Source organism: Buceros rhinoceros, unplaced genomic scaffold (genome assembly GCF_000710305.1).
Source record: "Buceros rhinoceros silvestris isolate BGI_N320 unplaced genomic scaffold, ASM71030v1 scaffold36303, whole genome shotgun sequence".
NCBI lineage: Eukaryota > Metazoa > Chordata > Aves > Bucerotiformes > Bucerotidae > Buceros > Buceros rhinoceros.
This window is the reverse complement of record NW_010403674.1, coordinates 7793-20002: the sequence shown is the minus strand read 5'-3', so window position 1 is coordinate 20002 and position 12210 is coordinate 7793. Positions and strand designations below refer to the sequence as shown.

At 47.6% G+C, this 12210-nt stretch overlaps 1 protein-coding gene across 3 annotated transcripts in view; it reads left to right on the top strand.

The window, feature by feature from the left end:
- SEPT6 (septin 6) overlaps positions 1-12210 on the top strand; it is a 24045-nt gene that overhangs the window by 4629 nt on the left and 7206 nt on the right. For all 3 annotated transcript variants that reach the window (XM_010133103.1, XM_010133102.1, XM_010133104.1), the window contains exons 2-8: positions 2902-3097; positions 4199-4385; positions 4616-4777; positions 9869-9965; positions 10231-10399; positions 10902-11034; positions 11689-11879. In XM_010133103.1, the coding sequence (XP_010131405.1) occupies positions 2931-3097; positions 4199-4385; positions 4616-4777; positions 9869-9965; positions 10231-10399; positions 10902-11034; positions 11689-11879 (1106 nt within the window). In that variant the 5' untranslated portion in view covers positions 2902-2930. The remainder of the gene's footprint in view (positions 1-2901; positions 3098-4198; positions 4386-4615; positions 4778-9868; positions 9966-10230; positions 10400-10901; positions 11035-11688; positions 11880-12210) is intronic.

The following is a 12210-nucleotide window of genomic DNA, read 5'->3' as shown; positions in this document are numbered from 1 at the left end:
ATCCCATGTCTCTCTTTCAGCATTAACGTTGTCTTTCTTGTAGCTGAGACTGTTATTCCTCTCTCCTCCATCCTCCTCTGTCCTGACAGGCTTTGGTGCTGCACTGTGTCTCTGGGGTTACTCAGTGCAGGGACAGGTGAATCTGTTGGCTGAGTGTCACTTCTGGTGTGCAGCCTTCACGTCTGAGATGCTGTTGTTAGTGGCTGGGTGTTTTGGGTTTTAAGCATGAAGTTGTAGGTGTTTGGATGAGCAGCTCCCACTTACGGAAAAACATCTTACCGGTTTGGATATCCTCCTTCCAAAAGGAAAACCTCAGCGTGTGAATTCAAGGCTGCCTTTGCTGGCCCTCTGTAGCTGACATGAGATGGACTATAGAAGCGTGTTCTGTCTTAAACATGTGCCTGCATCTGTTATGCACTTCTGGCCCCTCTGACAGAGTCACTCCTGCTGGAAACAACACATTAGACTGAAGTAGGCAACGATTAACAGGTTCAGGATGTGTTCAAACAATAGACTTGGCCTTGCAAGAACACCTTTCACCCTAAAGAAGGAGGGAGGCAGAAATGAGAGGTGCCTTACAGGGTGTGTTGTCTGCCTGGAAGCCTGTGTGATTTACTCATGACCTTGTGTATCCGCTGCAGAGAGCGGCTCCGTGGCCTGGTTGATGCTGCTCCTCTGTCACCCTGTCCTGCAGCCCTAGACACTCGGGGCACAGGCTGCTGGATCTGACCTTGCGCTGGGGCCTGCCAGGTTGTGGGATGGAGAACGTGGGGCAGTGGCACAGGAGGAGGCTTTGCAGGCTGCTGTGTGGATGATGCTCCCACACCGCAGGGCTGATGAGCTCCCCTGTCCTGAGACGCCCCATCAGGGATCCTGGCATTCACAGGCGAGCAGCCAGCTCCCTGCTCTGTCCCACCCATCCCTTGGCAGGGGATCTGGAAATGCTGCAGCCTTCTCAGGCTGTTCAGATTTTTGCCTTTTTTTTAACGCCACTGTTTTCCTGGAATCCCTGAGAAGGGCCTGGCGGGTTGGGCAGAGTGTCTGCTGTTAACTCTCAAAGTCCGTGTCCAGACTATGGAGATGCTCTGGTCTGCTGTGCCTTGTGCACCTGATCTCCATCTGGGGTACCCCAAAGCCTGCACTATGAGATTCCAAGTCAATGAAGGGCTTATTGTGATCAGCCATGAGTCTTCTGGATGGTCCAGCTCATTCTTCCAGTGACAGAGATAACCTTGTGCTTTGCTGGGTCCCCCTGCCTTCCTCATGCCGGTGCACTCTGATCAGAGGGGTACAGAGCTGGATACAGCTGATGCTTTGCTGTAGCACAAGGGACTGCAGCAACGCCAGCCCCTGGTGCTGACTCCGTCTCCTTTTCAGATTGCAAAGAGATTTGGTGCGAGTTGCAGCCGGACTTGTATCTGTTCTGGCCATCGCTGGCATCAATCAGTGATGGAGCTCAAGCTCTTTGCTGGCTCCCAGGCAGCTCTGCAGCTCACGGTGTAGGTTGACTTTCAAATGTTAATGAATCTTGCTGCCTCTGGAAAGATACTTGGTATACGATCCTGGCAATCAAAGACCACTCAGTTCCCAGAGCAGTGCATGTTTGCCCTGCCCTGCCTGTCATGTACTTCAGCCTTGAGTGAGAGAAGTCCCTTGTGGGGCTAAGAGCGAGGAATTTGCCTGCTTGCAGGGGTGAGGCTCAGAGATTTGGACGGGGGAGGATGGGGAGGAGTTTCCCCTTGTTGAATCGGTCATTTCATGCGAGTTTGGATCTGTTGCAGAGCTCTAAACCTACAAAAACAAGAAGCTCTTTTCTTTTGAGCAAAGTAGTAAAATGATGAAGTGGTCTTGGTTGGGAGCTGAAGGCTCAGGGAGGGAGGGGGAGGCTGCTTCAGCCGGACACCGTCTCCTGTGGCCCTGCAGCAGGGTGGAGGAGCAGCCTTCGCAGCGGGTGGGGTTCAGCTGGCTCCTAAAGTTACAGCAAGAGCCAGATCAGAAACTGCTATTTCCCCAAAACACTACGGCCCTCTTAGGGCAGCCAACCAGGCTGCTTACGGGTTTAGCACCAATCTTTGAGCTCAGAAAGCTGGCTCCAGTGTGGGAGCGTGGTAAGGGAGACTGCCCCGTCAAATGAGTGCATGGAGGGGTTCGTTTTGTCCTTCCTGGGATAAACCTAAAAGAAATTTAAGACTGGTCTCTGGGATTTGTCTCTTCCTTCCAGACAAGGATATAGTTCCCTGTCTATAGATGGAATCCAAATAACAGTTCAGTGCTGCAGAACTTTTGGAAGCAGATTTTGGGGAATTGTATAGCTGTGTAACCCCTGAGGTACGGAAACCAGATAATACAGAAAATGTCCCCTCCCAGTCTGGAAGGCTGATCCCGCAACTCAATCTGTGGTGTATACAGGAAAGAACTGCCCAAATTGCTGTAAGGCTGGAACCAATGCTCAGTATTTCTGCACGGAAGCAGGCTATTTCAGAGGCTGCTTATTAGAGACATATTGATCTGGAGCATCTTTTCTTACAAATGGCAATAAGCCCCAGTGAGACTTCTGCACCTTTAATACGACAGGCCCATTTCTCTCCCTCCCACAGCATCTTCTGCAGTGTTAGTTGTGGGTTTATGCAGATCTGAATGATGCTTTCCCCTTCGCCTCTTCACCTCTTTCTTTTCATCTCTATTTTCTAACGATATTAATGGCCATTAGACTGTGAAATGTAATTTGCCCAGAATACAGACCTCCCATTGTATGTTGCTTTCTGCTTGCCAGACGATGCCTTTGGAGCATGACATCTGCTTTCATCTGCTACAATTTCACCCCTGTTAATGTTTGGAAGCTGAAAGGCCAAGCCATGTTAATATTCAACAGGACATTTCAACTCTCTTTTTCTCCAATAGGGGAAACTGGTCTCGGTAAGTCCACCCTCATGGACACACTTTTCAACACCAAGTTTGAAGGTGACCCGGCATCTCACTCTCAGCCTGGGGTCCAGCTGAAATCCAATACCTATGACCTGCAGGAGAGCAATGTCAATCTCAAGCTGACTATTGTGAGCACAGTGGGCTTTGGGGATCAGATCAACAAAGAGGACAGGTGAGTGAAAGGGGAGATTGTATTGCGACCTGGTTTTCTCATGCCGGGTCTCTCCCTGGCCCTAGTTGGGCCAGACCGCATTGTAAAGTTTTCTTCCTTCCTTCTTATGGGTTGTCCTTGTCATCTCTTTGGGAAGGGGCAGGTAGAGGAGAAGACGGAGGCTGTGCTGTGTTAGCACTGCTCCAGCTATCAAAGCAGCTTTTCTCATGCTCTCACCGCAGTATCTGCCCTGCTGGCAAATTCATCTGGTACGGGGAGTGGAGAGTATCTGTGCTTGTTTCCTGGTGCTGTGCTGACCGCAAGCTGTCAACACACCACTGGCGTGGTCCAGTGCCCGCTTGGCTTCACAGCCACGTCAGACAGGGCTCTTTTGTGTTGCCAAAGGAAGCACAATAACTGTGCAGCGAACATGGGGAAGTATTTCTGGCAGCTTACGTCCCAGACTGGTGGTTCAGGGGTGTGCGACTCTACCAGGCTGTCTCCAAGGTGTATCTTCACACCAGCATTGCAGGTGTTGAGACTGTTAGATTTTCTTCCTAGTTTTGTTTAAGATGCACTGATAGTCCTTCACATTGTCAGTGCGACAGGCTCTGTATTTCAGGTGGCCTTGCGAGGGAGTTGCAGGGACTTCCTGCCCCAGAGCAGTGGGCAAAGGTAATACTGAGTGGGGAGACTTGTCTTCCACCTGCAGGCCTTGGGGCTGTGACAGCAGCCAGCCATTCGCTCCAAGTGCAAGCGAGAGTTATACACTGCTGTGGATGAGCCTATGTTATCCTTCCTTTTAAAAGTCTCTCACACCCCCATTTCAAGAGTGCACTTTCCCTGGAGGGGCTGGTATGTCTCCTGCCCTCTGCCCAGTCTCCAGTACTGTGTTTTGTCAAACAGGCTGCTAGGGGCTGATTTAGGACCACATCTCCTTGTCAGCTGTGCAACTTTAAATTTTTTTATGCGTGGGAAGGAAGGGAGAGTGAGACAATTGGTCTTGGGAAGTGAAATCTATGTCTTGTTTCTTAGAAGCAAGTAAAAGAGAACTGTCTGTTTCCTCTCTGACTGTGAGATGTATATCTCTTTTTTGTTTTGTTTTGTTTCCTTTCAACAAAGCTATAAGCCCATTGTTGAGTTCATCGATGCTCAGTTTGAAGCCTACTTACAAGAAGAGCTGAAGATAAAAAGGGTCTTGCACAACTACCACGACACCCGGATCCATGCTTGCTTGTACTTCATTGCTCCGACAGGCCACTCGCTGAAATCCCTGGACTTGGTAACAATGAAGAAGCTTGACAGCAAGGTAGGCATGTTTAACTCTTCCTGGGCAGAGTTCCTCTTCGACATGTGTCTGCTGGAAAGAGCACATCTCTCCACCTTGAATAGCCCTTATGCTAGTGGAGATGACTGGGTTGGCAGATAAATCCTGTAGGTTTATTGAACGCTTTAAAGGTTTTTTTAAGTTGCATTGCAGACTTGGAAAACCTCCCTGGAGCAAAGCTGAGGACTTCTTGCCACTCTTTTTCTTTCCAGGTGAACATCATTCCCATCATTGCCAAATCCGATGCCATTTCCAAGAGTGAGCTGACCAAATTTAAAATTAAAATCACAAGCGAACTGGTCAGCAACGGGGTTCAGATCTACCAGTTCCCAACAGATGACGAGTCAGTGGCGGAGATAAACGGAACAATGAATGTAAGTGGCTTGGGGCTTCCTCCTCTCGCAGAACAACACTGTCACTGTAGGGGTTGGTGGCCCGTATTGGGGTGCTTCTTAAGTCTGCTTTGCCTTTTATTTTGTATCTTAAAACCAGAGAATTTCACAGGGATCCCATCCTTGTAGCGTCATCCCAGGCTTCCCCTTCCTTGTCCTAATTCATGTCTATCGAGGGACACGTAGGAAATGAGACAGGTGGTGATGCCTGGCTGTGGAGAGCGAGGACAGTCCTGGGTTATGAATTAATCAGATGCGTATTACCCAGCTGGTGTGAGGGTCAGGCTCTCTTCAGGCTCTCTACAGACGTGTGTGTCTCTACATCTCACCCTGCATTTTTCGTACCAAACAGTTCAGCTCTCCTGGGCTGGTGTTTCCTGCAAAGTCCTGCCTCTGTGGGTGTCTCCTCTTGCCTGTGGCTATCCTTGCACAGAGCCCCTTTGCCTGGCTGCTTCTGGGACTCCTGTCTGCACTGTGTTGCTATTTTATTATTGATCAAGTTATTTAACTAGGTCCTTTGTCTGGTTTGGCCCTTTGGCTCTGGTGCTGTTGGCCAGAACAGGTGGACAGGGGAATACAATGAGGCTGGTTAGAGCTGTGGCTTCACTTGAGCTACATCCAAGTGCTGATGTGAGAAATAAAACACAAGGGTGGGACCAGAGGCCCATCCAGTCCAAGAAAGTGGCCCTTCTCTTCCCTAAACATCTGCTTTTGGTCACTTTGGGGTGTATATAAGAAGGGGAACGCTTCACTTCCACAGAATCCAACCCCGTTCAGCTCAAGGGTTTTTCTGGATTTCTGTCCCACGCATCACCTGATGCCCCACACCAGTGAACTTCCAGGATCCTGCGGCAAGGAGTTACACAGCTTAAACAGCACCTTGTGAAACAGTACACAACTCGGGCCAGACATGCCTCGAGGTGCCTGCAGCTGCTTGTTCTGGCTCTGGTGTTCCCAGCATTGCGGGTGCCTGCCTGTGCCTCCTTGAAGACGGAGCAAGCTGTCCCTTGGCACCTCTGGCAGGACATCCTGACTGTGCTCCCATTTTCCAGAAGGCTTTTTACAGGAAAGCAAGCAGGAGAAGTTGCTTGCTTAACTGCTCTTGATGTAGTACAGGTCCTGCTGATGTGCTTTTGTGTTGTTGCTTGGTCTAATGGTTGTAGGGTGTTGTGAAGAATCATGAAGTTTATCCTAAGAGCTGTCAGTGGTGGTTTACTGCTCAGAGTAGTTTTGTGATGGCATTTTTCACAGTGCTTAGTGCTCTCACTGTGTAGGAATACAGTTAGTCCTGGAAATGGAGATGCAGCGTCACTCCATCCTCAGGGAAGCAGAGATATGATGGCAAAGGGAGAAGACCTCCTCCCCTTGGCCCTTCGAGGGCGGAGGTAAACCGCTGCTCATCTTCCAGCCATTTACATGTCTCCTAGGAGGGAATTGCTGTCTCTGGTTACAGATGTTCTGGGTTGTGTCAGCCACTGCACAGAGAGATCAACTCTTTAAATTCTCCATTAAACTGATATAAATCATAATTACCAGGAGTATATGGGGACTAAACAGGCCAGAATCTGAATCTCATCAAAGCAGTTTTGCAGACCTGGAAAACTTCTATCCAAAACCTGATTTTTATTAGCAACATAAGACAAATCTGCTTATCCTTCAGGCAGGAGCTGAGCTTATGGAGAGATTGAGATCAGTAAAAGAGCCGGGATGGGTTGATTTAGGTTTGTGACTTAAATTTCCAATTTTAGTCATGTTTAAAATTGAGGAAAGGGTAACTGTTGGTTTGAATCATTACCTGAACCTTTGTGTTTGTAATTCTCTACAGAAAGCTTCACTGTCTTTGCCTGTCTTCACTGTCTTTCATATTTGAAAGAGTATAAATGCAGTCTTCATGCTTAAGTGGTGCTTCTTGATGACCAGCATCTTGTCCAGATCAGTTAGTTTTTGTTTCCTTTTCTTACAGAGAAAATTGAGACTGGTCTTTTGACTACTTACTGTTTTGCTTATACCCTGTTGTTAGTTGTCTTTTACATGAAAAGTAAAATTAGGCTTTAAAATAGGAAAACTCACCATTTCATATGCATTTTACTTTATTATATTCCACTTGAACTGGATGCATTACGAATTTTTTTCCAGAGTTTTTTGCATTCCAGATTGGTTTATTAAACGGCAAAAATATGGCCTGATCTGGCAGGAATTGATTAACTGAAAGATTTAAAATCTGTGCCATCATGATCAGAAACAAAACTATTTAACTGTGATCAAAAGCGTCCAGTGAAGTATTTGGAAAATAATCAGATCAAAGAAATCTTCATAACAAGATGCCTGATTTTTCTCAACAGTGATTTGGTCTTTTTGAGACTCCCACCAAGCGTATATTTACAAGTTCAGAGAAAACTGAACCAACTGTCCAGAATTTTTTAGGTCTCTTCCCATCTGGATTTTATTCTTAAATAAGAAAAACAAGCTTTCGTGTTCTTTCAACTCCCTGTTGGCTTTTCCATTTTGAATGAATTAGTCTAATTACTGGAGAAAATACTCTCCCTGCACCTGCTAGGTAAATGAAACCACATGTAGCTACATGAACTGTCCCGCTTGATGGAAGCTAGAACTTCTTTGCTGATGGAAGAGGGAAATCACCAACGTTTTCTCCCTGGCAAAGACAGCAGCCAAACAGTTGGTACCAGTGGAGGAAGTGACTCTGCTGCTGAGGGTAGCTGGGCCTGTGGATGGCCAAGGTTCAGGCTTTGCCTGTGAGGCCGTAGCATGGTGTTTCTGCCACTGACTCATGTTGCTCCTCTTGCTCCCAGCACTTGCTTTTCCCTCAGAAATCCCCTTACTTCACTCTCCTGGGGACCTGGATATGAAGCAAACAAAAAGCATTAACAGCTGTGGTAGAAGTCAGCCATAGGATGCTCCTCATGGACAGTCTGAAGATGCCAAGAGGGAGGTCTGGAAGCTTTCAGGCAGAAGCGGCAGGATGGGAAGAGAAGTGGGCAGCAGCGGTGGGCTGTGGAGGAGAGGTTCACCAGTGGGGACTGCATTGACACTAGCAAACATTTGCCTGATCCTGTGTCCTGGAGGGGAAATGTCTGGTGTTGGTAGGTGAAAAACTGAGTATGAGCCAGCAATGTGCGCTCACAGCCCAGAAAGTTGGTCTCGAGAGACCCCACCTGGAGTACTGCCTTCAGCCCTGGCGTGTCCAGCATGAGAAGGACATGGACCATTAGAGCAAGTCTAGAGGAGGACTACGAAGACAATCAGAGGGCTGGAGCACCTCTTCTATGAAGATAGGCAGAGAGAGCTGTGGTTGTTAAGCCTGGAGAAGACTGGAGAGACCTTATAGCATCCTTCCAGTAGTTAAAGGGGGCCTACAGCAAAGCTGGAGAGGGACTTTTTACAAGGGCATGTAGTGATAGGATGAGAGGTAATGGCTTTAAACTGAAAGGGGGTAGATTTAGGTTCGATATAGGGAATTTCTTCACCGTGAGGGTGATGAGGCACTGGCACAGGTTGCCCAGAGAGGCTGTGGATGGCCCATCCCTGGCAGTGTTCAAGGCCAGGTTGGGCAGCAGCATCTTTTGAAAATAACCCTATCCTTGCTGAACACAGCACAGACAGCATCACTGCTTAAATTAACGGCAACTAAACTATGAATTCTGAAATATTTTGCATTATCTATTACAACATCGGTTTCAAATTCCCTTGGTAGAGTTTAAGCACCTATATGAGTACAATGAATTAGTTTCAGGTGATGTTTTTCTACGTTACTCAGACAAAGATAGGCAATAATCTTATTCTGAAATTATTAGCATAGTAACTGGGGAAAGTGTTATCAAAAGGTGTACTATTAAAACATGTATATTGCTGTAGATGTTAACTTTTTTCCACACATTTATATATATAATTAATTAAGACTAAATGAACCTGATATGAGCACCATAATAACAAATCCTTGGTGTATATACGTAGATAGAATAAAACAGTGCAATTAATACTCAACTGTAATCAGTACTCTCTCTTTGTTATCAATATGTTATAGAATGTTAAAAATACCCCTTATGAGAAAAGGAGAGGGACTTTTTACAAGGGTATGTATTGACAGAAAAAGGGGTAATGGCCTTAAACTGAAAGAGGGTAGATTTACATTAGATGTAAGGAAGAAATTTTTCACTGTAAGTGTAGTGAGGCATATGTATAGGTTGCCCAGAGAGGCTGTGGATGGCCCATCCCTGGCAGTGTTCAAGGCCAGGTTGGGCAGAGCTTTGAGCAACCTGGTCTAGTGGAAGGAGTCTGCCTATGGCAGGGGGTTAGATGATCTTTAAAGCCCCTTCCAACCAAACCATTGTACGATTTTGTGATATGATTTAGGAGAGCAGATGCTGAGGATGAGCCCCAACTCAGCTGCAGGAAGTGTGAGGCACTCTGGAGTGTGAGCAAGGGGCAGGCTTAGCACAGCCCCAGGCAATGCTGAGTCCCACCCCCCCGGCTCAGCAGGGATGGAGAGGCTGATGCAGTGCAGGGCTGTGTGTCCAGCCCTTCCTCACCAGGGCTGAAGCAAGCAGGAAGAAAGAGCTGTTACTCTGTGGGTGAAGGAGGGACTTCAATCTCACAGTCCAACAGAGTGAGTTTCCTTGTGCTCCAGTGTGAGCTGAAGGGGTGGTGGGGGGAATAAAATCAAGAAGGCTCCAAGACCTCTTTTATTGCTTCTGTGCTTGTGCAGATGTTCTCCTCAGCCACGGCAAGCCCCTGGGACAGCACCGCAGTCAGAGCCGCGCAGCACGTTGTTCGAGCTCTCGTTCTGATGCTAGTCTTGCACTGGCTCATCTCACCTGAGACCTGTGGCTGGGAGGATCAGCCAGGTAGAGGATGTAGAGCGGTAGCACTAACAAGGTTTCCGAAAAGGACCCTCCCTTCTCCCCTCTTGTCTTGGGCTAGTGGCCAGTGACTAGACTCCCTGCAATTAGTGTGTGCATAATGATGTCTTGCTCGGTGGCTGTACTGATCTCTGCCTGCTGACAAGTCAGCCAGGGTTGATAGGAGCTAACACGGGTATCATTAAATGTGTTGCAGGCCCACTTGCCGTTTGCAGTGATCGGGAGCACGGAGGAGCTGAAAATAGGAAACAAAATGATGAAAGCTCGTCAGTACCCCTGGGGCACAGTGCAGGGTGAGTTGAGCCCCGGGATATTCATGACATGAATGGTGACACTTCTGCCAGGAGGCAGTGAGCTGCATAAGAGGAGCAAGGGACCACTGAACTTTACTATCTCACTGGAAATTACCCTTTGTTAAATCCTTGTGTCAGGCCTACAGTGACAGCTTTCTCTGCTCAGAAGAGCTGTTAAACTTTTTGGAAGAGTAAACAGGTGGGAAGTGTGGGAGGAGACCTTTGTTTCTGCCTCCGTCTTAGTCCTTATCGTGTCTTCTTCCAGTGGAGAACGAAGCTCACTGCGACTTCGTGAAGCTGCGGGAGATGCTGATCCGCGTGAACATGGAAGACCTTCGCGAACAGACCCACACGCGCCACTATGAGCTGTACCGGCGATGTAAACTGGAAGAGATGGGTTTCAAGGACACTGATCCAGACAGCAAACCCTTCAGGTGGGATCCCTGGAGGAGACAGGAGAGCTTGAGAGAGGCTTTGTTAGATGCGCTGTGCATCTGTGTGTGTACGTGTGTGTCCTTGAAAGAGCACGTGAAGAACCAGTGCAGCAAGAAAACCTGCCAGGTCAGATAAACCCAAACTTCAGCAAAGGTGCTGGCTGAGTGAGAGGAGGTGAAAACATGCAGAGCCTGTGCAGGACTGACTGTAGAATTGCAAGTATAGGAGTAGAAGTGCCTGTGCCGCAGACACAGCAGTGTCCCTCTGAACGAGTGCTTGTGGCCAGCTGGTCACTTTGAATTGCCCAACATTCAGCATACAGAAAAGTGCAACATCTTACGGATCCCAGGAATGGATAAAGATGACCTCGGGCACATGTGGGTGGCTGAGTACCAAGTGTGCTGTGGGCAAGCAATATTTGTGGTGAGGGCCTGATTTCAGAGGCTCAGGGAAAACAGATTTTGTTCTAAGTCAAGTCACTGGACTTTCCTTTCTTTTTAGCTTACAAGAAACTTACGAAGCCAAAAGAAATGAGTTTCTGGGGGAACTGCAGAAAAAGGAAGAGGCAATGAGGCAAATGTTTGTCCAGAGGGTCAAGGAAAAAGAAGCGGAGCTGAAGGAGGCTGAAAAAGAGGTGAAGGCTGCAGTACTTGTCTCTTCACGGTTGTGAGTGATAGATCCACTCCCAAGCAGGCAGCTGCTGCCAAAGCGCTTCCTTCAGAGTGTGGTTTAGGACTCCCTTATCAAGAGTTCTAAAGTTTAGCTTGGGGTCTTAGGGACATTAAGGTGTTCATCCTGTAGGACAAAACTAGATCACGGTGCTTGCAGTGTACAGCGCCATGGAAGTGACATTGATACTGATGGAGAGTAGCAGTGTGGCAAAATTCAAGGAGAGAAACAGCCCCTGATACAAGCTTGTCGTATAAAAAATATATCCATACAACTTCCTTAGCATTGTGAAAAATCCCTTAATTTACTGACCTTTAAAGAGGAGTAAGGCAGAGACCCCTGAAAACGGACTATATTTTTTTATGATTATACGCTCCCAATCCTCTCCTGTTAGTCTGTGCAGTGCTGCGTCACTAGAACGCTGCCTGGTTTGTGAGCTGTTGTGGAAGGAGAGTGTTCCCTGCTCTTTGTCTACATGGTCTCAGCTCAGGGGGCTAGAAGTGATGTAGAGTCCAGCGGAGACTGCAAGCTCAGATCCCATGGGGTCCTTCCATATTCTCCTTGTGAACAGAATATCTGGTAGTGCTGGGTTGTGCTCACACCTTTCCGTCCCTTTTAGCTGCATGAAAAGTTTGATCGCCTGAAGAAGTTACATCAGGATGAAAAAAAGAAGCTAGAGGATAAGAAGAAGTCTCTGGATGATGAAGTAAATGCATTTAAACAGAGGAAGACGGCAGCTGAATTGCTCCAATCTCAGGCTCAGCAGGCTGGAGGATCGCAAACTCTTAAAAGAGATAAGGAAAGAAAAAAGTAAGTTGTTAAGCCAGTAGTATTTGCCTTTTGGTAATGATTCTCCTCTATTCTTTTTCTGGGTGTTCATATCTCTCTCCTAACCTAGCCAGTCCTTATCAGGGGAAGGTTTGCAGCCAGGTTTAATCCCTAGTAAGGCTGAGCAGTAGCTGGAAGCATTTTCCCTTTAGTTGTCATCCTGGAGAGCAGGGAGCAGTGCTAACCTCCCTCATTGCTTGCTGAGAGTATGGGAGAGGATGAACTTGTTTTTATTGCCCAAGATTCCTTGCTCCTCCCTTGTGCTTGTCATGAAGCGGAATAATACTGGCTGCCAGTGCTAGATTGGGGGTAG